The sequence below is a fragment of the Myripristis murdjan genome, chromosome 17, assembly GCF_902150065.1.
Source record: "Myripristis murdjan chromosome 17, fMyrMur1.1, whole genome shotgun sequence".
Lineage (NCBI taxonomy): Eukaryota > Metazoa > Chordata > Actinopteri > Holocentriformes > Holocentridae > Myripristis > Myripristis murdjan.
In genome coordinates, this window is record NC_043996.1 from 32,413,273 (window position 1) to 32,441,220 (window position 27,948).

General features: G+C 44.1%; 1 protein-coding gene across 9 annotated transcripts in view; it reads left to right on the forward strand.

The window, feature by feature from the left end:
• dlg1b (discs large MAGUK scaffold protein 1b) overlaps positions 1–26,516 on the forward strand; it is a 159,268-nt gene extending 132,752 nt beyond the window's left edge. For 5 of the 9 annotated variants that reach the window (XM_030074623.1, XM_030074616.1, XM_030074615.1 and 2 more), the window contains 14 exons: positions 1,041–1,167; positions 2,767–2,923; positions 4,066–4,168; positions 4,798–4,912; positions 6,300–6,476; positions 7,117–7,183; positions 13,312–13,408; positions 16,449–16,490; positions 18,814–18,864; positions 19,902–20,003; positions 22,014–22,186; positions 22,563–22,672; positions 23,802–23,893; positions 24,791–26,516. In XM_030074623.1, the coding sequence (XP_029930483.1) occupies positions 1,041–1,167; positions 2,767–2,923; positions 4,066–4,168; positions 4,798–4,912; positions 6,300–6,476; positions 7,117–7,183; positions 13,312–13,408; positions 16,449–16,490; positions 18,814–18,864; positions 19,902–20,003; positions 22,014–22,186; positions 22,563–22,672; positions 23,802–23,893; positions 24,791–24,897 (1,520 nt within the window). In that variant the 3' untranslated portion in view covers positions 24,898–26,516. Of the gene's footprint in view, positions 1–1,040; positions 1,168–2,766; positions 2,924–4,065; positions 4,169–4,797; positions 4,913–6,299; positions 6,477–7,116; positions 7,184–13,311; positions 13,409–14,184; positions 14,219–16,448; positions 16,491–18,813; positions 18,865–19,901; positions 20,004–22,013; positions 22,187–22,562; positions 22,673–23,801; positions 23,894–24,790 lie in introns of all 9 variants that reach the window. The other 4 variants (XM_030074617.1, XM_030074620.1, XM_030074619.1 and 1 more) reach the window with 2 other exon arrangements.
• The last annotated feature ends 1,432 nt before the right edge of the window (positions 26,517–27,948 follow it).

Sequence of the window (27,948 nt, forward strand, 5' to 3'; positions counted from 1 at the left end):
AACGATGCCTTTGTGCTGCTTTGTTTTTTGCAGTGCAAGACTTTATTTTTTCTTTTCATTATTTTGCCATTGAAATGTCAGAGTTGTCCGCTGAGCCTCATTGGGGGTTGATCACAGTCCCTTCAGCTGACGTCACATGTGGACAGACTGAGTTTGAATGTGAAAGATTTGTTTGTTTTTCAGTTGAGTTGTACAGGTTACAGGTCTCATTACAGGAGGAGAACGTTCTGACATGATTTATCTTTCATTTTTTACATGACAACAAACTGACGTGTGTAGACATCCCCTGTTAGTGCAGAGCAAGACAGATATTACAGAGGAATATTAACCGAAGTGTGAAGCTGCGTGACGGAGAGCGCCACTGAACTCATCATCCGATACCTCCGTCCATCCAGGAGATTACACAAGTCTTGGAGACTGTGTGTGTGTGTGTGTGTGTGTGTGTGTGTGTGTGTGTGTGTGTAAGGCAGGTGATAACAGACACAGTCCCATCTGGGTTAGTAGTTTGGGTTACCTCACGCCCCCCTGCGGTGCGCCTGGCCCGGTCCAGTCAGCAGGTAACAGGAGCCTCGGTGGTCAGGTGGGGTGTGTGTGGAGTGTGTGTGGGATAAAACTCAGACACACACCACACACTACACACTACACACCGCTGCTGCTGCTGCTGCTGCTGCTGCTGCTGCTGCTGAGCTGAGCCTCACACACCTGCACCACGTAAGTCTGTCAGGAACCGAGGGGACGAAGCTCCATCGCTCACTGACGCTCGTGCAGTTTTGAAATTAAAAGGCTCGTGAAGCTCTGAATAATTAGATAAGCAGGGAACGTTTCGACTCAAGTGACTGAGAAAAGAAAAACAAACAAACAAAATGCGTTTGGGAAGACGTGCGTTTTTCTGCAGCAGTATGGGAGTTCATGACATTTCTGCCCAGCAACCTGAACTCTCGTGGGATTTGTGCTTAATTCTCTCTCTCTCTCTTTCTCTCTCTCTCTCTCTCTCCCTCTCTCTCTCTCTCTCTCTCTCTCTCTCTCTCTCTCTCTCCCAGCCTACTCCCAGCACATGGAGAACCATATCAGCCCCCCCAACTACATGGGACAGCCCCTCCCTCCGGCGCCGTCGGGACGCTACTCCCCGACCCCCAAGGGCATGCTGGGAGACGACGATGTCACCAGGTGAGGCCAAAACTTTTTTTTTTTTTTTTTTGTAACAAAGTATTGAACACACCCAAAGATTAAAACAACAACTTCAAATGAATAAATGACAGAACTGGACCGTTATGAGTAAAAAACAGCTGATGATTCTTTGCTAAATGAATTGGCTGTGAGTAAAGGTAACCGTCTTTACTTATGTACAAAATGTACACTTACTTGATAAAAGTCCGACCAGACTGGAACAGGACAGATTATTCATAAATTTGTGAGTTGTTTTTTTTTTTTTTTTCTTTTAAAATTTACAACTTTTTCCTGCAAATTTGGGACTTTATAACTTCAGAAGTTGTGAGTGTTTTTTCCTTAGAAATCTGTGACTACTGTCTCGTAAATGTACCACTTTAATCCCAGGGAAAGTTTTTTTTATTGTAAATTTATGACTTTAATCCAGCCGTCTGTGTGTGATGTGTAATCAGGATGATTTCTGCTGAATTAAACTGAACTCCTCGTGTTGTTTGGGACGTCCTGGAGGCCTCTGAGGGTCCCTGCTCCTCAGGCTGGGACCTGCTGGGTGGTGTGTGTGTGTGTGTGTGTGTGTGTGTGTGTGTGTGTGTGTGTGTGTGTGTATGTGTATGTAAGAAACACAGCTGCTCTGCCCTCTGCTGGTAGAAACATGACATTACACAGCTCTGCTCCTCACACACACACACACACACACACACACTTCTGTCAGACGTCAGCACAGCACCTGATGGAACTATTTTCTTCACATCGTCTTTTTGTTTTTCTCCTGAGTCGTGTCGGATTATTAACAGGAAGTAAAAGTTTTATCTCCTTGAGAACTGTAAATACGAATCTTCACACCTCAGCAGCAAACTTTCACACACACACACACACACACACACACACACACACTCCCACACAGCTCCTCCTCTTGTATCAGGAGGAGTGATGTGTCATCGGCGGTGAACACACACATCGAGCAGTGAATCGGTCCTGACTGTCCCACAGCCTCTCAGTGACACAGATGTGGTCACACTCTCACACCTTATCAATGAGACTGATCGATACCAGGCCAAAATATCAGTTTTTACCCACGACTGATCCCTGAGGCTGAAAGCCCTGAGTCAGCAGTTTTCAGGGTGTCCTCAGCAAAACCAGGAATAATTTAAACACAAAAAAGGACAATTTTATTACATTATATCATATTAAAAGTATAGTTTTCTTGTATTTAATTTAATTATTTATTTCATTATTTATTTATTTACCTGTATATGTACTTATTATTTATTTAGTAAGTCAGTTAGTTAGTTGGTTAGTTAGTTAGTTAGTTAGTTAGTGCTCTGCTCCCTTGTCCTTCTTTGGATTATTTTCTGCCCAGTGAGCACCTGGAGACCTGTTTTCTCTACTGTGAAGTCCAGGTGTGACAGGAAGTGACGTCTGTAAAAGTCTCCCTCAGTCTGACCAGCTGCAAATGTTTTATATATTTTGTATAAAGGAGGGAGGGAAGGGAGGCGGTGTCAGTGACCTCAGTGAAGCTGGAATCAGTTTTCTGTCGATCGATCAGTCGGTCATGTGATGGGTTCAGAGCTGTGACAGTGTGTGTGCCGTGGCGTCCCACAGGGAGCCCAGGAAGGTGGTGCTGCACAGAGGAGCCACCGGCCTCGGCTTCAACATCGTGGGCGGCGAGGACGGCGAGGGAATCTTCATCTCCTTCATCCTCGCCGGAGGACCTGCAGACCTGTGTGGAGAGCTGAGGAAAGGAGACAGGCTGGTGTCTGTACGTGCACGCACGCACACACACACACACACACACACACTCAGAATACTAACACACGCTGCATAGAGATCTGCTAGAAAATGAAATGAAATGAATGAAACACAGCAATGAACCCATGTAATTAAACCATCCAGAGCGCCTTAGCAACTGCCTTACAGCACCCTAGCAACCATCAGAAACACCATAGCAGACGCCTAGCAACACTCCAGCAACCACACACAACGCCATAGCAACCACCTAGCAAAGGCCTTGTAACCATTAGGAGCACCATAGCAACCACCTAGCAACCACCCAGAATACCATAGCAACTGTCCAGCAACCTCATGACAACACCCTAGCAACCACCTAGCAACCACCCAGAATACCGTAGCAACTGTCTAGCAACCTCATGACAACACCCTAGCAACCACCTAGCAACCACCCAGAATACCCTAGCAACTGTCCAGCAACCTCATGACAACACCCTAGCAACCGCCCCAAACACCATAGCAACTGCCTAGCAACCACCTGCAATATCCTAGCACTTGCCAAGCAAACCCCCTAGCAACCACTCTGAATGTCATTGCAACATTTAATCATCACCACCACCTAAATTCAGCATAAGAAAGGGAAAAAATGACAGCCACACTTTCTGCACTTCAAGCAAGTGCATTTAAAGTTTCTAGTTAATAACATATTATTGAACTGAGCAACATGCACTTAGAATTCAATATAAAGCCTTTATCTGTACAGTCAAAGCTGTGAAGAGGCTGTGAGAGTTGACCTGCTACACAAACACGTGGTTTTTATGGTTGAAATCCAGCAGTATAGCGCTTTGCATCATCATTATACACCATGATATGAATCCTGTATGCAAAGTCACATGTTCAGTAACCAAATTAAAGTTAATCTCATTGAGCTGGATGATAAAGTTTAGCTGCGATGTCAAACAAAACTAAAATTTCACAAATAAAATCATATTAGTGTGTTCTGTACACGTTCAATAACCTGCTTACAATGTAACATAGAAGCTTTAACAGAGATACTAAACTAATAATCACAATATTGACAATCTGACAGAAATGATCTCATCTTTTCGGTGCCCCGTGCTCCACAGCGCCCCCCGGTGTAACCCCACTGTGTTGCTGTTTTCCTGTTTTCAGGTGAACGGGGTCGACCTCCGCAACGCCACTCACGAACAGGCCGCCGCCGCCCTGAAGAACGCCGGGCAGACCGTCACCATCGTAGCCCACTACAGGCCAGAGGGTGAGGCCTGGAGCTAAATTTGTCCCGGCTCTTTGAGGGACCTGATGAATGGATTTCAGTTTGACCAGATGCTGTTAGTTTGTTCGACCCTGCAGGCGTCAGGATCATTCAGGCTGTCAGGCAACTGCAATGCAAAAACTGAATTTCTCAGGAGTGAAGAAAACAGTGCTCTGTTTCTCCTCAGTGCCAGTTTAGATAGTTGGAAGTTTTTTGTTTTTTTTAATGGAAGAAAATACAATAATCTACAAAGACCAAAACAGCGGTTATGTGTCGTTCCTCTTCAGAGAAACGCTGCACTTTAGCGAGCCTTCAGAGTCTGTCGGCGTTCGCTGCGGTCTCTGAAAACTCTGCTGATGCTAATCGGTTGGGCTTTGTTTTCCCGTTCCGCTCTCCTCTGTGATTTTCCAAAAGACGACGTTGATCTGATGAATCGATAGATCCGACCGACGTTGCAGCTCGACTCCAGCCAAGGTCTCGAGGAAATGCTGATGCTTGAAACAGCGTTCAGATCAATACCCGCGACCTCTGCAGGGAACACACACACACACACACAGCGGCTGTGTTTCTGCAGGGCGGACTGGGATCTGCCCAGTACAGCCAGTCAGTAACCAGTGAACTTCCTGTTGCAGAGTACAGCCGGTTTGAGGCCAAGATCCACGACCTGAGGGAGCAGATGATGAACAGCAGCATCAGCTCCGGATCCGGATCCCTGAGGACCAGCCAGAAGAGATCGCTATACGTCAGGTAAGACGTTTTAGTTTATTCATTTGTTTAACCTTTATTTACACAGCAGTATGAGCGTTGTGCACACACGAAGCAGAGGACAGCAGAGATAGAACACAAACAAATAGTAAAACATCCACACATACATACAGGTACATAAAAACAAAATAACATCAATCAATAACAATAGTTAATTGGTAGTTGTCATACAAAATAAAACAATTAGTGAAATCTAAAACAGTTATGTACTTAATAGTTAGATTTAAATATAAAAGAATAAGTTCATTAGTTGACACTACAGGTCCAGGTACGGTCTGTGGAAGACTCTGTTAAAATGTTCAGTAAAGTAAAGAAATAAGGTTCATCCCATCAAGATGGAGCAGAAATATTAATTATAAAAGCGTTTTTACCGACCTCAGTTTTAACATGCGAAACCTCCGAAACAAGCCCAAACCCTCCAAATGAACACAAACAACAAAATAAGACAAAATAAAGCAGGTAGGGCAGAGACAGAAGCAAAACTCTGACGATGTTTGTGCAGATCGTGAGTTTCACAAATCAGAGAGAACAGAAATGATTCAGCTTGTGTGAAAAAGAAAAGGAGTTATGGCTGCAATATCCTCCAGGGTTATAGAGGCGCATGTGTAGTTAAGACATATATTGCATGACCTCCAATGATACACCGAGTTTAAACTTAACAGCCGCTGTTGGAGACTGTGTAGGGGTTTAACCAAACGTGACAGCCTAGAACAAAACCATATGTTGATTTTTTTTCATGTCAAGTTTGATCAAAACCAAGTTAGAAAGAGCTTCACATCGAAACATGAAAACCGAACAATGACAAAGGTCAGTCAAACAGAGAGGAACAGTAACAGGAATGAAAAAAGTGAAAGACAAAGATTACATAAAGGCTTTGTGATAATAATAGTTTTAAATGAGATTTTACTGCCTTTGCCAGCTTGTATTCCTTCAGGCAAAGCGTATTATTAATATTATCATTATTATTGGTTGTATCAGCGGCAGTTCAGAAGCCATGCTGACAAGATAGCAAAGAGAAACTGTTTTTAGCTGTGAGTGTTTTAAATCTCCTGAAAACAAACCTTTATCTCAAAGCTTCCCTCTAATCTCTGTGATTTTAGTCTCGTTTGCTATCAAATTTTATGTTTTCATTATTTGTTATCATTATTTATTTGGAGCTTTTCCCCACTGCTCTCAGACATTTTTATTTTCACCTTGTTTTTATGTTTTCCTCTGGACTTGCACCTTGCACTTTGTGACCGTGGTTCTCCAACGTGATGTATTAAATGGAGGTTATTGTTATTGTTGTGTTTTTACTGTCTTGCTCTGTGAGTTCGAGGTTTGCAGAGCCTCTCGTGGTGTTGATGCGTGCCGTGGCCTCTCTCTGCAGAGCTCTGTTTGACTACGATAAGACCCGGGACTCCGGGCTGCCCAGCCAGGGCCTCAACTTCAAGTTCGGAGACATCCTGCACGTCGTCAACGCCTCCGACGACGAGTGGTGGCAGGCCAGGCAGCTGACGGCCCAGGGGGAGGTGGAGGAGGTCGGGGTGATCCCCAGCAAGAGACGGTCAGCCTCTCTCTCTCACACACACACACGCACACACACACTGCCTCACCTTGTTCATCAGCACCAGTGATCCACCCCTGGAAGAAGAGATCTTGTATCTTATAGGCAGAGTTAGTAGGACTTGTCGTTTATAAGCACAGCATTCTAAGTTGGCCCCGCCTCCCTGGCTATGGTAACCGCCGGCAACCAGTTTTCCTCTCCCAGGTTGGTGAGGGAATGAAGCGACCCTCAGTGCTCACCTGTGGGTGAGAGCCAACCCCAGATTCACTCTCGCTGTGGAACGAGCTTTGTCCGCTCGGCGTTTCTCCTCGCTAGATTTCCTTTTCTCTGCTGGCCACAGTTTTCACAGCGTCCTATTGGATGCAGTGCTTTCGATCTGTCAAAGCGCTGCACTGTGATTGGCTGGGAGCTACACACCCCCTGCCCAAAGGCAGACGCCCAGAAGAGTCCCGAGCTCAGCAAAACAATAAAACCCTGGCAGAGGGCAGGGTCTCTGCACACACACACACACACACACTCACACACACACACACACACAGACACACTGCTAGTGGCTAACAAGTCAGGATGGAGAGGATTAGTTTTGTTTTTTAGGAAAATCCTGCTCAGCCACTGCTGACCTTTGACCTTGCGTCCACAGGGTGGAGAAGAAGGAGAGAGCGAGATTAAAGACGGTCAAGTTCAACGCCAAGTCTCGAGACAGAGCGGTGAGTGGAGCCCTGCGGGTTCAGCACACAGGACAAACAGCTGTAGCCATGTTGACCAGGGCTGACCCGAATGCTTCGAGGCTTCAGTCGTTTCCATCACAATCAACGACAAAATCAGTATTCAAATACTTTTTTTCCCCGTTTTTAATCGCGGACACTGTGCATGTTTTTCTCTTTTACTACAAGTGAACAGCACAGTGTGTACAGGTGTATAGGTACAGCATGAGACAAAACAAAAAACAACAAAAGGGACACAGATGAACAAATTAACAGCATTTTATAGTTTTATGTGAATGCCTGAACGTTTTGAGTGTACAGTGAGTATAATTTAACACCTGCCTCACAAAATCTGGTTTCAGAGTCTAGCTGTCATCTTCAGAGTAAGCTACCATCAGAACAACAACAACAATAATGCTTTCTTAGTATCGCACCTTTCATACAGGGGGTGTAGCTCAAAGTGCTTTACAGTAAAGTGAAAAAAACAAGAGAATAAAACAGGCAATTTAAAACAAGTGCAAATACAACCAATAAAACCAAGCAATCTTCTGAAAAAAAAAAAAAACAATCAACAGAGGCAGCAAAAAACAAATGTCAATAAGATAAATAAAGGACGGAGATGATGATCAAACAAATTCAGATTTAGAAACAGAATATGTCGAAACAAAGGAAGACAAAAATATAAAAGGATGACATAAAACACTAAAATATTTAAAAGAACAGAATAAAAGAATAGGACAAAGAGAGTGTGACAGTTAAAAGTCATGTTTAATAAATAAGCTGTCAGTTTTGGTTCATTTAAAACTGTTCACAGAGCTTGTTGACTCTCTCATAGCCTTGGGAAGGGAATCCCATAATTTCATAGTTATAAAAGGCTTTGCTGACGATTCTCGTATTTATGTGACAGTTTATATTTTTTAAAAACAGCAGCAGAGGATCTAAGAGGCCGTGAAGGATTATACAACAACAAAGAATTAGTAATGTAGGCTGGTCCCAAACCGTTAAGAGACGTGTACACTAGTTAAAGAAGTTTAAAATCAACCCTGTAAGACCCAGGGAGCCGGCGCAGGTTAGCTAAACCTGGACTGACCTGCTCTCTCCTTCTTGTTCTAGTTAAAACTCTGGCGGAAGAGTCCTGTTTAAATTAAAGTTTATCAGTGGATTATTGTGAAAGAGCATTACAGTAGTGCAGTCTGCTTGAAATGAATGCATGAACGAGTTTTTCGGCATCTTGTTGGGATAGGAGGAGCCGTACCTTAGAGATTTAAAATAATTTCTTCCAAAGCTTCGAAGCCCTAGAAACGGTATTTGGGTCGGCCCTGGTGCTAACAGTCCCTGTAGCAGCAGTGTTAGCAGCAGTAGTGTCAGTAGAGTTAGCAGTAGAATCCTGAGTCTTGTCATTTGAACTCGTCTGTATTTGCTGCAGTTTTCATTTCATGTTTTTTATCTGTGAATAACTCCAGAGATGAATTGTGTTGCATGCTAAATCCTCAGCGCTTAACAAAGACAGAATTATCTGTTTCTCATTCACAGTGTTTCCTAATCGTATATGTTTTTAGTCTTTAGTATTTGACTTTATTGTAGCTCACACCTACTAATCCGTGTGACTAATGATTAGATCGATGAAGCGCTAAGCTAGCCAGTTAACAGCATGTGTCGATGATCTTTTGACTGCCGCTGCCCCCCAGACTTTAGCCGTACGTTTCTGTTTTCATGACCTGTGTGTTCAACGTCTAAAAAAAAAAAAAAAAAAAAAAAACACACACACTGCGCCTCCTCCCCCCAAGCACCTGACCTCCACACGGTGTGTCGCTTTTAACACGCGTCGCCCAAACGCCCCCCGCGCCACCCGCCGCCCGCTAACACGCCAGTCTGGAGGGGAGAAAAACCAACATGCATGACTGGAGAATCCCCCCCGAAGAGAGAAACGCTTGCCATTGACGTCTGACTGTCTGCTCCTGCCTCCTCCCTCTGAAACCCTCCTCCTCCTCCTCCTCTTCCTCCTCCTCCTCTTCCTCACAGACTCACCTCCTCACCCTGCTGACTCATCGTTTCTCCTCCTGTGTAACAGTCAGTGTAGCATGTGGTCTGTTGTGATCTAATGCTCCTGTTTTTTTTTTTGTTTTGTTTTGTTTTTTTAATCGATGAATCAAAAGAACAGCATCAGTCAGTTTGTTCTTCAAGCACAGGAACTGAGTTTTGCTGCTGACACACGTGAAGTTGTCAAGTTTAAACCGGAGATTATACGAGCTGCTGCTGGATTTTCTGGTTACCAGGCAGGAAAATTAGATTAGATTAGATTCAGCTTTATTGTCATTGCACAAAGTGCAAACAAAAGACAACACAATGAGTCCGCTGTTGATTTCAGGCACTGAGAATCAAAGTCAGGTCGTTTTGATTTATAATGAGGGCAGCCTGAGCACGTTTTCACGCACACCAAAACTGAGGTTACCCATCTGGAGGTGCAGTGATTTCTCTAATGAGCCGGTTTACATAGATTCATCTTAGGAGGTTTGACGATCAATTCATTGTGTTAGAGATTACAGATTTGATTAATTCAGTTGCGTCCATCAGTTCACCTGCTAAAGGAAATGAACAGAACGAATCGCTCTGAATCAAATTGTTCTCCATGCTGTTGTGGTGAACATGTGGAACTTTTTCATGCTATTTGGTTGCATGCATAGAAATAGAAGGAGTAGAAATGCTCTGATTTGCTGTGAACCAAAGGCCCACGCTGCTTCTACCCATTCAGTTTCTGTGGCTGCAACTGATTTGTGTTCCGCCAATAGAAATCATCATCATATAGAATCTACTGCAACTGTAAAAAATTTAATTTATAACATGCAACTAAATTGCATGTAAGTTGCACTGCATATGTATAATTGGAGAACTTTTTGTAGATTCATTTATGTTAGAGTAATTCTGTCTTCTGATCACAACCTGCTTAAAAAAAAAAAAAAAAAACCCTCTCAAATCAAACTGCCAACTCTTGAATTGTGAATCAAACTGAATCTCTGTTAAGCCACAGATTCACTTCCCACATTCATTTAATAACTGGTTTCCTGCTCCACTGCACTGTCATGTGTTTAAATTTGTTAAGAAACAATAAAAAAGTCTGCACAGTTTGTGGATTTATCACCACCTGAAGATTGATGTGACGTTTTGAGCGTTTGCTCTTCATCAGACTGACGTTCAAAATGTCACATCATTCTTCTGCTGGTAATAAATCCACTTTGTTGGCAGCAACTCGCATCATGTGCAGTTTTCTTTTTTTCTTTTTTTTTTTTTTTATCGCTTCCATACATTTCTTTGGTCTTGCACTCGTGGTCAGTGCTGACTTTGACTTTGTGCAGTCTCTACATTTGTTAGTACAACATCCAGGTTTCTGTATCTGGTGACCTGCCCAAAAAAAAAAAAAAAAACACCTGACCACAGTGTTGACTTTTGTAATAAATACAGAGACTGAGCAGAAATCTGGCTGTGGTATTCTGTTAGTCATTCTGTTAGTCAGTTTCAGCGGTTAGTCTGTCGCCTTCATCAGGTTCTGACTAAAGCCTCAGTAAACCAGGTACATGTGAGAAGGCATCTGTTTGTCCTCTGTTTTAGACCTCCATCCTCACTGAGCTTTTGAAAAACCGTTGCTAAAGTGTGCAAATCTGAAAAAGCCAGGCCTGGCGTTTCCATATGGACCCAGAAAACTGAACTTGGTGAAAATAATGATGTGCCTTTGTCATGCGATGTAAGGTTTTGGTGTGCGTGGTGCTGTGCGGCTCGGTGGCTCCAGCAGGTCAGGTTTGATTTGCAAAGCGGTCAGTCAGTGCTGCGGAAAACGGTTTGGTTCAGACTGCCGGCGAATCAGATCTGTTTCTCAAGTCACATCTTTCAGACAGACTGTCCACACTGTCATCTGCCGGTGATCAGAGTGGATTTGTGTCTCCAGACATCACCAACCTATATGCATGGGTTGCTATGGTAACATGTAGGCGTCAGTAACTACGTGTGCAGGTGACGCAGCTTTCCCATGTGGAAGCAGGAGAAATGTCCAGAGGCTGCCGGCAGCGTCTGTCCACAGCCTTCTGTCCTCTGTGTCGTCCTCCATGTGGCTCTGCTCAGCCGCTCTGCTGCACTTCTGTCACTCGGGATTTAACGGCGTCGTCGTGTCGCCGTAATGAGTGACCTGACAGACGCTTTGAAATCCTGTTTGAGTGTCCAGAGCGTCCGGACTGAGACACATCTGTACAAATCTGATTGGAATCGTATTTCAAACCACCTCCGAATGTGGTTTGGGTCTGATGTGCAAAAACTTGCCTTCCACGTGGGTTTTTGGCTGTCCAGACTTCAAAATCAGCCTGGATACAGTCTGTATATGAAAAAAAAAAAAAACGGATTTGGCCTGACAGTCTGAACAAGGCCGTTGTCAGGTGATCTCAGGATTTGGTGTGCGTGGTGCGGCTCGGTGGTTTTATTTCCACAACCAGCAGGAAACAGACCTGAAACCAGACCAGTCAGTCAGTCAGTCAGTGGTGGAGAAGATGAGCGGCTCTGAGCTAGTTGAGTCTGGCCTCGGTGTGTCTCTGTGTCCTCTCTGCATGCTGTCTGCATGTCAGTAAATGACCCGTTAGCCGTCCTGTTCCTCCTCATCCTGCTGCTGGCGGACGTCCGTCTCTCCTCGCTCTGTCTCTGTCTCCTCCGGCTTCCCTCGGCCTGCTGAGAAACCACGCCGCTGAGCCGGCTCTGTGTTTGATCACCTGTGCACAGTGTGAAGAGAAGGCAGAGCAAAGTGTGTGGCCGACACAGAGAAACTCAGAGTCAGCTGCAACAAAAACCCTCATGTCACCAAGTCATTCACTCTCACATTCACAGCTCAAATCTCAACAAATCAACTGGTTTCCAGAATTTTCTTCAATCAGGTGTCATTTTCTTGGTCCTCGTGGCTGATCTGCCTTGTTTCAACACATTTGTCCTGACTGTCAGACTGCACCAGAAACAAGAGTGAAGGAAAACAACATCTGAACACTAAAGAAGAGACTGAATGACTTGGTAACATGCAGATGTTTTTGCAGCATGTGTTACCCAAAAAAAAAAAAAAAAAAAAAAAAAATCTCAACCCAGGTTATTATTTTGCTGGTTCACCAGCCTCCTCTGACTCTGTGGCTGAGCCTGGCATCAGTGACTCTAAATGAGCTTTAATTTAATTACCTGCAGAGTCAACCATGGTCTAAATGGATGAACTGAAGCATTTTAGATTTAAACAAAAAAAAAAAAAAATGCACCTATTATCAGGTATAATGTTTACCAGTTAGAATAGAATATAATAGAATATTTTTATTGTCATTGTACAATGTACAACAAAATTAAGTGCGATCCTTACCATAAACTGATAAAAAAATAAATTCCTACATGCAAAGAGGCATTTATTTTATTTTATTAGATTATTTTATTACTTTGTCTATGTATATGATGATCAGATATGTAAAAAAAAAAAGCTTCAAATGAAATTACAGTTTATGATCATATAAAAATGATAATAATAAGAAGAATAACACATTTTCATTTTAAAGTGTTTTTCAAGAAACTCAGACACTGATGGCAAAAAAAACTCTCATGTTGTCAGGGCAGTTGTGATATTGTTTATTTTATAGATTATTTTTTACTAGTTTGTGTATGTTTGCTGTGACCAGATATGTAAAAACTAAATAAATAAATAAAAAACAGCCACATCCTCACAAGATGGCAGTTTAATTTCTTTCTTTAATTATCAGCGTGGGGTAACAATTAAACAACACCTTCTAACAATAATGCTAATAAAAATAAAAACAACAATAATAATGTTTATTTCAGATACAGATAGGGAAAAAGAAGATATTAGTCGTGCTTTCAGGGCAGTTTTGACATTTTTATTTCTTTCTTTTTCGTTTTCCAGTTTATTTTCACTCGTTGATCGACAGTTTGTGTGAGTTTGTTTTATTTGAGTTTTGATTTGCCGGCCGGCCACAGACTCAGACGAAGGGCTTCTCATTCTCTCCGTACCGACATCAGACTCCCCATCTCCCCTTCTTCCTCCTTTTTTTGACTCCATCACCCCTCCTCCTCCTCCTCCTCTTCCTCCTCCTCCTCTTCCTCCTCAGCAGTCTCTCAATGACAAGCGTAAAAAGAACCTCTTTTCCCGAAAGTTTCCTTTCTACAAGAGCAAGGAGGCGAGCGAGCAGGAGACCAGCGATGTCGACCGTAAGTACCAGCGCGAGGGGAGGCGGGGGAGGAGGAGGGGGGGGGGCGGTCTGTCTAAAAGATGATTGGTCGGCGACAGGAAAGAGAGGTCAGCTGCGGCGACGCCCCACGGTTGCGGCGGGTGTCATGGCAACAGGGCCGGGCTACATCACTGCAGTATCATCATCAAAATTACCTTTAAAAAACAAAACAAAATAAAAAAAAACAGCCATTGCTTAAATCGTTGCCATCCGGGAGCGGAGAGATGTTCTTTAATTTATTTTCTTTTATTTTATATCACGATAAAAATGTTACAAAAAAGTGCATTAATGTTAAGCATTAATTTATAACTATTTATCAGAATTATGACTGGCCTGTTTCTGAGGTGATGCTTTTGGAGAGACGTTAAAATTCCTCATTTCTAACTGATTTAAAATGTAGTGAAGCACAGCGTTAATGTCCAAATATACTGAAGTAAAAATGAAATTAGTGCCATCAAGAATATTTCAAAATCCTCCAAAGAGCCCCTCAGTGTGATGAGACATTCCTCCCTCCTGTGGCTGCAGCTCTCTGAAATGAACTGGCTGTGAGATGAGACTCTTGAGGAAATGTTGATGTTCCTTGGAGCCAACATGGCCGCCCCGTGGCCCTGCCAACATGGCCGCCCCGTGGCCCTGCCAACATGGCCGCCCCGTGGCCCCGGCCGGCTGCTCTCTCTCTCTCTGTCGCTGTAACTCAGTAACGTTGTGTTTCTTGTGGTTGTTCTCTCCTCGTCCGCCCGGCTCTGCTGACCGCAGGACAACAGTGACGACTTGCTATCCAAAGGACACAGTAAGTCCCCCCACCCCCCACCCCAAACTACCCATCAGCCCCCAGGCTCACAGTCTCTGCCAGGCTCCTCTCTCTCAGCCAAACAGCAAAATGTCGACCTGGAATCCAAACCTCCTCACTCTGCAGGTTTACATCAACAGAGTGTCGTTTGCTTCAAATACTCCTGAGATATTTTAAAGAAAGGCTGATTTGCTCCGAAGGGATCAGGGAATCAGAAGAACTTTATCCGAGGTTAGTAAAAAAAAATGGAAATGAAGTTCAGTCCCAGAGGAAAATCTCAGAAGGTTGAGTTTCTGTCCTCGTGGATTTTGTCGCGTCGTGGATCGTGAAAATATGTTTTCCAGGCCTGGAAATATTTTGGAAAATATCCCTAAAGTTTTCATGGAAAAGTCACAGAAATTTCCAGTAATGATGTGATTATGGAAAATAATCAGAATGGAATTTAATTGGCAATTAAGTACAGAAACCTCTGGGATCAGTTTTAGTATCATAAGGTGAGGCGTTTACCCTGCAGCTTCCCTGTTTGGATCCTCAACCACTGAAAAACACTTTGAAAGGCAGATTAAAGATTGATTTTTTTTCTGATTTTCTTGTATTGTAACAACATCTGGAGAAATAATTTACTATGAAATTAACTCTTTGAAAGCTGATCGGATTCACTAGTTTATTTTTACTTGGATGGCTGAAAGAAATAATAACTTTCAGTAACATGGGAAAAGGAGTACAAAAACTACTGGAGTATTAGTTTAAAAAAAAAAAAAAAAAACTTAAAAAAAGCTACCAGAAGACAGTATTTATAATGATTAAAATGACAAGTTTAAATGATTAAAATGTGTTTATAAGGTGCCTCAGAAACATTTAAACTGGTCCTCATTTTGCTGAGGAGCCCCCGGGGGCCCCTCCTCTAAATAGAAACTGAAAGTCAGTGCTGTGAGGAGGGGTCCCTGGTAGAGTCGAGTCCCCCTCTCCCTCCTCTTCCTCCCCCTCCTCCTCTTCCTCCTCCTCCTCCTCCTCCTCCTCGTTGTCAGGGTAACGGAGCCTCCTGACTGCGGCTCCATCTCTTCACTCCATCTCACCTGATCCAGCTCTCAGCCTCCAGCAGGGAGTCAGTCATGAACACACACATGTCCTCCATCTCTCTCTCTCTCTCTCTCTCTCACACACACACACACACACACACACACACACACACACACACACAGAGTCATCACCCTCCATAAGCTGTTGTAGTGATTTGTGTTTTCTGTGACCTCGTCCCGACAGTGTCTGGGGGTTCAGACACTCGATCGCCCCTCTCTCTCTCTCTCTCTCTCTCTCTCACACTCCCTCTCTCTCTCTTTGCCTGTGGCTGCATGAGGTTTGGGGACGTGTGAAGATTTGTTTTCATCATCTGAATGAATTTCACTGTTTCTGTTTCTGATCTGAGATATAAACTCCTTTTCCTCTCTCATCCCTTCATTATTTAATCCTCTTTTCTGCGATGTTTTGACCTTGCAGCCTTTTCACAGCCCGGAGCCTGCAGGCTGTTTGATGTCACCTGCTCGGTCACTGTACCTGCACGTGGCACGTGACCGAGGCCGACGTTCCCCCCCTGATTAAGATTAATCCTAATCTGAAACCTGTCTGTCAGATTCCATGAGAGCTGGTATCGTTTGGTTCAAAGATCTTCTCTTGGTTTAGACTTTTCACTCCGATATCACAGCCGAGAGAAGCTGCTTTGAAGAGTTTATGAATCCAAAAGTGTGTGAGTCCTGTTTGAGTTCACACTGCAGCGAGGTCATTATATTACAGATTTACATGTTTCATTTGTTTTTCATTAGTTTTGTTTCTGTTTTTAGTTTTTAGTTTAGTTCTTATTAGTGTTTTTTTTTTTTGTAATATGTCAGGGACGAGCCTCCAGGAGGTCAGAGACAAAATACTGTGTGATTAAAAACTCAACACGTCACACAGTTTAAAAATAATAATAAATAATAAACTGACAGATGAAAACTAAAGACATTTTCTCTGTAATTTTAGCGCAGTACACTTTCAGTTTTGTTTCAGTGGATGAAAAGGTCTAGTTTTCGTCATGTCATTAGTTTAATGGCCTTGCCGTGCAGCTGTGAGTGTTTCAGGCTCTCATAACTGATGTGTGTTGGCCCTGCTGATGGACGTCCTGTGCTGCAAAGCATCATGGGAGAGCAGAGCGTCCCGGCTGACCCGCTGTGTGTCCTCTCTGTTGTGATTTCAGAACATGTGACCTCTAACGCCAGCGATAGTGAAAGTAGCTACCGTAAGTGTGCCGAGCCTCCGTCGCTGTTTCCCGCTCTGCCTGCTTCTCTGTGCCCACGCCGCCGGACGCACACTAACCAATCACGTCGCTCGGATCCGACACCGACCGAACGAGGGGCTGAGTGTTTTCCTGTCGGCGCGGCGACGCGCGTCGGCCATCTTTAATTAACTCTGACGGCCTTTGATTGAATTTGCTAACTCGCTAACGACCGCCGTAACGAGCACAAACTGCTGACTGGGCAATAATAGCATGAGCTTTTCTGACCCCCACACCCTCAGCCAGGAGTGTGTGTGTGTGTGTGTGTGTGTGCGTGGTTTTCAATGAACACGTCAGGCCTGCATGTTCGCTCTTTATTCTTAAAGGGTTTGCAGCAACACATTTTGTAATAATTTCCCAAAACATCCCACATTTTCCCACATTTTGTACGAACTCACTGCGGCTGTTATTATTATTTTCCTTTTTTTTCTTCTTGATAAACACGTTTTCCTCATGTACAAACAGAATAATCATTCATTATTATTTACTTCAGTTAGTTTATGCTAGAGTGCAGTAAATTGTCACGCCCCCTTCAGGCTGATTCCTCACTTTTTTAAGAGAATCCAAAAACAGAACCTTCCAGGCCACGCCCCCAGCAGCCCAGGCCACGCCCCCTGAGAGAGGTAAAGGTGACGGAAAAGTGAGGGGAGTGTTTATACCTGCAGACTCCAGATCTGATTATTAAAAATGTTTATTATTATTATTAGAAAATGCAGGTGTTTGTACAAAAATGAAGGAAAAGCTTCATCACGTTTTGGGAAGTGATGACAAACAACAAAACACGTTCAGGGTTTATAAAGCAGAAGTCAAGGTGTTTGATTTGGTCAATAAAAGACAATGAAAAGGCTGAACTGATAAATGCTGATATACACTACTCACAAAAAGTTAGGGATATTTGGCTTTTGGGTGAAATTTATGGAAAATGTAAAATGTTCACGCTACAGTGATATTATATCATGAAAGTAGGGCATTTAAGTAGAAGCATACACTGGTGATTTCCTCATCTCAAACAATTTCTTGAAACAAAAGCCAACAACAGTGGTGGATATACCACAACAAAAAATGTCAGTGTCAATAACTTGTCATGTGCCCTTGAGCATCAATTACAGCTTGACAGCGACGTCTCATGCTGTTCACAAGTCGACTTATTGTCTGCTGAGGCATGGCATCCCACTCTTCTTGAAGGGCGGCCCTCAGGACATTGAGGTTCTGGGGTACAGAGCTCCGAGCCTCTACACGGCGACTGAGCTGATCCCATAGGTTTTCTATGGGATTCAGGTCTGGAGAAAGTGCAGGCCACTCCATCTGAGGTACCCCAGTCTCCAGCAGCCGTTCCCTAATGATACGACCTCGATGAGCTGGAGCATCAAACACCTGATGTGAATTTTGCCGTTAAACTCCTTGTTAGAGAACAGCAACTTGTGCAAAAAGTACTGAGACACTGAACAGTTGGACATGTGCATTCAAAAGTTTACAGAAGGTCACATTAAGTTCACCTGTAAAGGTTAGAATGCATTTTAGGTTCATCCTGAAATTTCACCCGAAAGCCGAATATCCCTAACTTTTTGTGAGTAGTGTATATTGGCATTTCTAATAATGTAAATTTTGACTTTGCGATTTCCAAATTTCCTGCAAATGTATATCGGCCCTGAACATCACTTATCCAGGTCGTCCCCACACCTGGCACTGAAATATCAATAGACAGATAGATACATGTACTTTATGGATCCAAAATTGGGAAGTTCTTGTGCTTTTCCATCTTATCTATCGATATTGATCGATTGATCCTGACTTCCTGTATCTGGATTGAAGATGCGTTGCATTTTTGCACTGCTTCGTGTGTCTCCGAGGTGGTTCACGACGCCGGGTCTTCAGACACACTGGGGTTTCATCTGCTTTTGTACCGTCCAATCACAGTCACCCACATCACGCAGGTGTGAAGCAGCCAATCAGAGATCAGCTCTTCCACCTGGACTCCCCTCGTCCGTCAGAAGGCAGCTGTGATGTTTCGTGTCCTCACTGCAAAGTTGTTTGTTTTGTCACTCCGGATGTCCAGATGTCCTGAAACACAAAGACACGACCAGCTTCTGCTCCTCATGTCACCTCCTGCTCCCTCACTGCATCACTCCTCCCTCACCCTGTCACCTCCTGCTCCCTCACTGCATCACTCCTCCCTCACTGCATCACTCCTCCCTCACCCTGTCACCCCCGCTCACCCGCTCACCCTCAGGCTTTCGTCCGCCCGCTGAGCTCAGAGTCTGTCCTGTGCTTCTGTTTGTGTTCCCAGGTGGACAGGAGGAGTACGTTCTGTCGTATGAGCCCGTCACCCAGCAGGAAGGTGAGGCCGGCGTCGCTGCTCTGCACACTTTAGAAGAAAGCATCAAATTAAAAAACATATCATCATATTTTTTATTTTTATTTTGTTTTTAATTTTAGTATCTGTGTCAGTTCAGTCTCCAGAGTGGGTTTGCAGGTCTCAGTTGAGTTTATCTTGTTTGAAGATGTTTAGTTGGAGTTGAGTTTTTCTTCGTGTCAGTGTCAGTGGGAGTGTTTAAACTGACCAACAGCAACACCAAACACACCGCACACACACTCTGACTTTACTTTAGTTTAGTTAGTTTAAGTACACAACATTGTTTCAGTCATAGTTTTTGATTTATTTTTATTTCAGTTAAACTAAAATGTTTTTTCTCATCTAGTTTCAGTGTGTAGTTTAGTTATAGTGAGCTGTCGTGACCTGGCTCTGGGGTTTTCACACTGAAAACTCACCATGACGCTGAAAGTTAAGGACATCACAGTAACACTGGCAGCATTTAATGCACAAGCACCAGATTTGTATTGTTTTAAGTGTTAATAGCAAAATGCTAATTCACACCACAGGCCACTGGAGGTTTTTAAAACAGTGGGAAGCTGGGAAAAGAGGGGGAGGAGGTTTATAGATGAATGGAAAACATTAATATGTGGTGCAGTGGGTCCATATTGGTGCAACATGTTAGGTATGACAACAGCATTGATTTTATTCTGTTAAAAAATAAATGAAATACGATGCATTTTCAGCTCGGAGGGTAAGCAGCTCCAGAGTTTCTCCCCTTTAACAGTTTTACTTTCAAACAAATCAGAACTGCCAAGACACGAGGTTCTATCACAAAACAAAATCTGTCATTTTGTTTGTTTTTTATTGGAGCTGAATCTCGTTCCTCGTTCTGGACTTGAGGTGTTTCTGAGGATAGACGCCGTTTATGCAGAGAAACCTGATCTGATCTTTCCAGATTTTACAGTGAAGAACAAAAAAAAAAAAAAGGAAGGTCATAATAAAAGCCCCACGTTGCCTTTGGCGTTGTGTAACGGCGGGTTTCCTCTTCCTCCTCCTGTCAGTGAACTACACCCGTCCCGTCATCATCCTCGGCCCCATGAAGGATCGCATCAACGACGACCTGATCTCCGAATTCCCCGACAAGTTTGGCTCCTGCGTCCCGCGTGAGTCCCACCTCCCAAACCAGTCCTGCGGAAACCAGGACTCTCCTCCTCCTCCTTCTTCTCTTCTTCCTCCTCTTCCTCCTTCTTATTCTTCTCCTTCTTCATCTTCTCCACCTCTTCCTCCTTCCCACTATGCTGCTTCTTTATCTCCTCCTCCTCCTTCTTGTTCTTCTTCACCTCCTTTTTCCTCTTCTGCTCCTTCTGCTTCCTCCTCTTCTGTTTCTTCTCCCTCTCCTTCTTTTTCCCTTACTGCTGCTTCTTCTGCTCCTCATTCTTCTTTCTGCTTCCTCCTCTTCCTCTGCTTCTTCTCCCTCTCCTTATCCTTCTCGTTTTTCTTCTCCTTCTCCTTCTCCTGCTTCCTCTCCTCCTCCTTCTTCCTTTTCTTCTCCTTCTTCGTCTTCTCCACCTCCTCCTTCATACTCTGCTACTTTATGTCCTCCTCCTTGTTCTTCTTCTTCACCTCCTTTTTCCTCTTCTGCTCCTTCTGCTTCCTCCTCTTCTGTTTCTTCTCCCTCTCCTTCTTTTTCCCTTACTGCTTCTGCTTCTTCTGCTCCTCATTCTTCTTTCTGCTTCCTCCTCTTCCTCTGCTTCTTCTCCCTCTCCTTATCCTTCTCGTTTTTCTTCTCCTTCTCCTGCTTCCTCTCCTCCTCCTTCTTCCTTTTCTTCTCCTTCTTCGTCTTCTCCACCTCCTCCTTCTTACTCTGCTACTTCTTTATGTCCTCCTCCTCCTTGTTCTTCTTCTTCACCTCCTTTTTCCTCTTCTGCTCCTTCTGTCTTCCTCTTCTGTTTCTTCTCCCTCTCCTTCTTTTTCCCTTACTGCTGCTTCTTCTGCTTCTCATTCTTCTTTTTGCTTCCTCCTTTTCCTCTGCTTCTTCTCCCTCTCCTTATCCTTCTCGTTTTTCTTCTCCTTCTCCTGCTTCCTCTCCTCCTCCTCCTTCCTTTTCTTCTCCTTCTTCGTCTTCTCCACCTCTTCCTCCTTCTTACTATGCTACTTCTTTACCTCCTCCTCCTCCTCCTTCTTCTCTTCTTCCTCCTCTTCCTCCTTCTTATTCTTCTCCTTCTTCATCTTCTCCACCTCCTCTTCCTTCTTACTATGCTGCTTCTTTATCTCCTCCTCCTCCTTCTTGTTCTTCTTCACCTCCTTTTTCCTCTTCTGCTCCTTCTGCTTCCTCCTCTTCTGTTTCTTCTCCCTCTCCTTCTTTTTCCCTTACTGCTGCTTCTTCTGCTCCTCATTCTTCTTTCTGCTTCCTCCTCTTCCTCTGCTTCTTCTCCCTCTCCTTATCCTTCTCGTTTTTCTTCTCCTTCTCCTGCTTCCTCTCCTCCTCCTCCTTCCTTTTCTTCTCCTTCTTCGTCTTCTCCACCTCCTCCTCCTTCTTTCTATGCTACTTCTTTATCTCCTCCTCCTCCTTCTTGTTCTTCTTCTTCACCTCCTTTTTCCTCTTCTGCTCCTTCTGTCTTCCTCTTCTGTTTCTTTTCCCTCTCCTTCTTTTTCCCTTACTGCTGCTTCTTCTGCTCCTCATTCTTCTTTCTGCTTCCTCCTCTTCCTCTGCTTCTTCTCCCTCTCCTTCTCCTGCTTCCTCTCCTCCTCCTTCTTCCTTTTCTTCTCCTTCTTCCTCTTCTCTTTCTGCTTTTTTCCCTTCTTCTGCTTCTTTTCCCTCTCCTTCTTTCTTGACCCTTCTCCTTTTTCTTCTCCTTCCTTTTCCTTTTTCTTCTCCTCCTCCCTTTTCTCCTTCTTCTCCTCCTCTTCCTTCTTCTTCTCCTTCAATGAGTCAATTGACCGACATTAAATGTATTATAATTTTGAGAGTGCTGTAGTGATTGTAGTTGTTTATCCTTTGGCCTGAGTGCGTCAGTGTTCAGGTCATCAGGCTCTTCTCAGCAGCTGTTTCATAAAAACTGCTCGCTTCATGAGGACGGTCTGTTAAAGTGAAGCCACTGAAACTGGAACCTGGTTAAAGTGAAGCCACCTGGTCCAATAAAGTTGGAATAAAATTTAATCCCCACTCGCAGATACGACCCGGCCCAAGCGGGACTACGAGGTGGACGCCAGAGATTATCACTTCGTGGTGTCCCGGGAGCAGATGGAGAAGGACATCCAGGACCACAAGTTCATCGAGGCGGGGCAGTACAACAACCACCTGTACGGGACCAGCGTGCAGTCGGTCCGCGAGGTGGCCGAGAAGGTAGGAGCCTCACCTGAGACCCACCTGTAGATCTGTCATTAGTGTCAAACTTTGTCCCTGCTGGCCACCGTACCCTCTGTCTGACAGAGAGCCAGTCCAAATCAAAGTATCAGAAAGAAACAGCTGCTGACTTTTCAAAACATTTTTAAATCCCTGCAGCGAAACAATCACATTTTCAGAAACCAGATTCATTTGATCCTTTAAAAATGTCACTGCTCTGCAAAACCAACACACTGAAGCTCAAGCTGGCAGATGAAACTAAACCTTTCTTCTTTCTGCTCCTTCTTATTCTCCTTCTCCTTCTTCTGCTCCTTCTTCTCCTTCTTCACCTTCTTCTATCCCTCCATCTTCTTCTCCTCCTCCTCCTCCTCCTCAGGGTAAACACTGTATCCTGGATGTTTCGGGGAACGCGATAAAGAGACTGCAGCTCGCTCAGCTTCACCCCATCGCCATCTTCATCAAGCCCAAGTCTGTGGAGAACATCATGTGAGTGACTCCTCTTCCTCGCAGAGAGGAGCTCCTCCTCTTCCTCACAGAGAGGAGCTCCTCCTCTTCCTCACAGAGAGGAGCTCATCCTCTTCCTCACAGAGAGGAGCTCATCGTCTTCCTCACAGAGGAGTTTATGTTTTGCGATCATGTGGTCTCTGATCTCTCATTTTTGCGAGATTTTTTAATAAGTAAATGTACATGCTCACCAACTGTTTAAACTGCATTTTCCAATTTGAACTGTTTATTGTTGATTTACCAGCGCTGATGATGTGACCGTCACATGGAGACTGATCTTGATTGTAGTAATTAAACTTGATGATCAGTTTTAGGTTTTTAAGACTAGGACTGAGGTGCTATTCACCTCACAGCCCCCCCGATGTCCTGAGATTTAATTTTTTTAGCCTTGTTTAGAGCCTATAGTATGATGGCGTATTAGGAAAATTATGGAGCCAGGGGAGCAAGGGTAATATTCCTAGAAAAAAAATCTGATTTTCCAAGATTAAATTCAGAAATTTATGAGAACAAACTCAGATATTCTGGGATTAAAATTGTCAGTTTATGAGGGAAGAACTCACAAATCTCTGAGGGGAAAAAGCTCAAAGATTCTGAGATTATAAAGTTGTAAATTTGTGAGAGAAAAAAAAACAGTGAAACCAGTTTGTCCTCCTCCTGTGGGATCCAGTCTGAAGGAAATCCTGCTGGTCTGAGTCCAGAACCCCAACCTCCTCCTCAGCATCTGGACTCTGAAGAGACGTTGCTGTGACTTGGGCCGATTCAGAAGAAAACAATCTGCTGATTCTGGGCTCAGATCAGCAGGATCTCCTTGTTCCTGAATCCCATGTCAGAGTAGAATCTGCTGAGGGGATCAGCTGCAGGCCTGAGACACGGCCAGCAGGGGGCAGCACAGGTGGAGCCACGGACAGAGAGGAGGAGAAGAAACTATTTTTCCAAGTTAATTTCCCTTAAATTAGTGACTATATAATCAGATTTTTGTTTTTCAGAGAATATCCAAGTTGTTTTCTCAGAATATAACCCCCCTCCCCGGCTCCTTATATAACCTCTATATGTATATAAATGTATATATAAGTTTTAAACGTGTGTGTGGTGCTGCTGGTGTGTCCTGCAGGGAGATGAACAAGAGGCTGACGGAGGAGCAGGGCAGGAAAACCTTCGACAGAGCCACCAAGCTGGAGCAGGAGTTCACCGAGCATTTCACAGGTCAGACGCCTCAGATCACACCAGGATTATTACTTATTGATTATTTAGTTTGAAGGACTGTCGTGTTAAAGCCCCCATGAAGTGACCTCACGTGACCTCTACTTCCTTAAACAGTGACATCATCATCATCATCATCGTCCTGCACCAGTGGCTGTCAATTAAAATAAAACCTTCACAAATCTGTAAACGTCCTCTCTCAACCACCTCATCCCTTCAAAATAAAAGCGTGTTTCTCTCCCAAACTGAGATCCTGTTGGGTTACACCCCCTCCCTCCCTCCCTGCAAAATCTAAAATCTACATCCATCATTCCATTACTGTTTTCAATACCACAACGTTAGTGGCTGTATTTTTTTCTCCTTCTTCTTTTTAATGTGTTGACATTTGGTTTCCACCCTGTTGGACAATAAAGTCGTATTGAACTGAATCAGTGAAGTAAACCAGTGCAGAAAACTCAGAGCAGCAGATCCAGATGCAGCCTCATTATAATCTGTGTCAGTGTGTGTTTGTCAGAGTGTATCTGACCCGCGGTGTGTGTGTGTGTGTGTGTGTGTGTGTGTGTGTTCACTCCCTGTTCAGCAGCCTCTCATCAGGCAGGCTGAGAGCCATCAGAGCCAGAACTAACTCAAAAACAGCTTCTTTCCAAGAGCTGTGGACTCCCTTCTCAAACATGAACACACACCATTTTCATAAAACACACACACACTGCAAGTGCAATATAACTAGACAAGTGCAATTCACCTGAACAGTATTTATTTATTGTTGTGCAATATATCTGTACATCATTTTAACCTTTGTTTATGCCCTTTTTATGCTGATTTTTGATGCTGCAGGCGAAATTCCATTGTGTTTTTATATACAATGACAATAAATATCTATATCTGTCTGTCTGTCTGCAGCCATCGTGCAGGGCGACACGCTGGAGGAGATCTACGAGCAGGTGAAGCAGATCATCGAGGAGCAGTCGGGTCCCTTCATCTGGGTCCAGTCCAAGGAGAAGTTATGAAGACTCACACACACTTTCTACTCTTCCTCCTCCTCCTCCATCGCTCCTCTCCTCTATTTATATTTTACTTTGTTTTTTAAAAGAAAAGCCGACACGCGCGCACATAAACACACACATAAACACACACACACACACACACACACACTCCCGCCTCCTCCCTCTCTTCCTCCGCCAGGCTTCTCGTTTTAAACTCTGAAGGCTTTTTATCTTCGGCCCGCAGAAGACCGGGGGGGCGTTCGGTTTCCTGTCTCCTGTCGGCGAGGTTTTTAACGGCGACGCGCGGCGCCGGACCAGCAGAGTAAAGCACACGGGCTGTATGTTGAATTAAAATGAATTATTAAAAAAAACAAAATAAAAACAAGACGGTACGGTTCCTTAACGTTTAAGGGAGGAGACGTTCAGAGGTGGAGGAGAAGAAGAAGAAGAAGAAGACCACGTGTCCATGTAAGTGGCGAGCGAGAGAAGAGAAGTACGTCCTATGTAAAGAGATTTTACTTTCTTTTTTTTTTTTGTTTGTTTGTTTGTTTGTTTGTTTGTTTTCGGGTTTCTTATGTTCAGTTTTTTATTAGTGAAGAGTCGACGGGCGGATGGAGGTTTAGTCTCAGGCATCGTCGGGCGGTCCAGAGGAAGGCGGAGACACAAAGCAAAACTTTGCACGTTCTAGCTTTAACAGCATGTCTCTTAATACCCGTTTGTTTCTGTTTCTGTCTCCCCCCGCTCCTCCCATCCCCCGGCCCCCCCCCTCCCCCAGCTCCTCCTCTTTTTATTTTCATTTTTAACACCTGACTCGTATTTTTGCTTTGTTTGTTTGTTTGTTTGTTTGCTCCTCACTGCTGGTAGAGAAGCCATCGCTGTTTCTCAGGACGCTACGCAAGCTTTTTTTTTTTTTTCCTTTCTTTCCAACTCGGCCGCTAGAGGGCGCCGTCGGTTTTTTTATTCTGATAATCTGAGTTTTTAAACAGGAAATGGCCTCTCGTCTGGCTTCCTGTTCGGTACGGCGAGGGTCGGGTTGTCGGTGCGACTGAAGGAGGCGCCCAAACGCTTTTCCTCTCGTCTTTTTTTGGCGAAGCGAGGGAAGGATGATTTCACATTTTAAGACGCGACTGAAAGCGGCTCGCAGCCTCGGACGACCCGCGGGGCGTCACGAATACAAACTGGTCAAAAGGTCAGAGGTCGCGGCGTCCACATGCATTTTCTGACTTTATGAAACTGAAGGTCCTGATTTTCACCGCTTTGACTTGATCGAATTAAAGGTGCAGTACGCAAAACTGACAGGGGGTCGATTTAAACGGGGACTCAACTACCAAAAAAAAAAAAAAAAAAAAAAGCATGTAAGTCATCAGCGAGTGTGAACCGCGTGGACTCAACCATCAGATTCTGTGCATATTCTGCGTTTTTTTTTTTTTGTTTTTTTTTCGTAAGTTGAATCAAAACGTCTCCACATGTAACCGACCCTCCGCAGCTTCACAAAGTGCACCTACGTTGTTTTTATGTGTTTTTTTTTTTTATGGGCGTGTTTTTGGCGCCCCCTAGCAGGCGAGTTGGAAACGCCGGCGGACGACTGGACGGTTTCAAAGCGTTTTTTCAGTGTCTTACCACCAAGCGACTTTTTTTTTTTATTATTGTTATTATTATTGTTTCTGTTCCTGCGAATCCTTCCACGACACGAGAGAGGAACTGCCATGTCGAGTGTCCGTACGTATGTCAGCTACACGCAGATGCAAAAATGGAGACAATTATTGTACAATGAGATTTTGACAGATATTTAACCCTCGGTAAACTGCCTATTTTGTTATAATAAAAGTCTATATTGAACTTTACTTAAGCACTACTACTATGGGAATTATTTTCTTTGCATTGTTAATCGTATATGAATAGAAAAGTATAAAGATATTTGAATATGAATATATATTTTTTTCTTTTTCTTTGATCACCGCCTCCTCTGTCTTTTAATTTTCTTTTTTAAGCATAATAAAAACTTAACAAGAAAACAGGAAGTGGTGCCGTGCTCTTCTTCTTCTGCTGCGGGAATCCTGGACGATGACCCGTTCACACACACATCCACCACATGTGAGGTGCAGGAAGCATGGGGGAGAGGAGGAGGAGGAGGAGAGGAGAGGAGAGGAGGGAAGGAGGAGGAGAGGACAGGAGAAGGAGGTGGAGGAAGAGGGGAAAGGAAAGGAGGAGGAGAGAGGAAAGGAGGAAGAAGAGAGGAGAGGAGGAGGGGAGGAAAGGAGAGGAAAGGAGGTGGAGGAAGAAGGGAAGGAAAGGAGGAGGAGGAGAGGAATGGAGGGGAAGGAGGAAAGGAGAGGAGGAGGAAGAGAGGAAAGGAGGAGGAAAGAAGGAGGAGGAAGAGAGGAAAAGAGGAGGCTGCTGCTGCAGGAGAAGCAGAAGGAAAGTGAAGGTTTGATCAAACAGAGAAAACCTGTTGAATCTGTTTTTCTCTGTTTAGCTCAGATTTAATTTGGACTGAAAGCTGATGTTGTTTTCACACAGACATAAAAAAATAATCCTGTTTTTATCTTTTTGTGATCCGGCTGCTTGGATTAAAGAGGCACTTGAGCAGAGAGGGGACTAGAGTAACTTTGATGAGGGGCCACAGGCGGCAGAGCGAGGGGAAGAAAGAAATCGTCACTTTTCCTGAAGATCAAACTGTTTGAACCCAAGAGCCTCCAGCTGTGCCTCCTCTGGTTTGTTCAGAGTGAAAGTCAAACTAGTCTGGTTCTGCTGGGATCACTGGTTCTGTTTGTGTCGCTGCTCAGATCCACACAGGAACAAGAGAGGAACCTGCCGCCGGCTCGTCTCATGACACGTTCACTGGCACTCAGACACACCAGTTTCACTCCAGCGACAACATTTGTTTTTTTTCCATCAGAGCAGCTGGGGTGTTTAGGGTGGCAGCTGCCAGCCCAGGCCCCCCTGGTAGAGCCGCCCCTGCAGGCTGAAGCCATCCCATTCAATTCAAAAACATCATGTCCCTGTCAGTCATTTGGACCCCAAAAGGTGGAAAAAAATACTGGAATGATCCTTTAAGGTGAAGGGAAAGAGAGC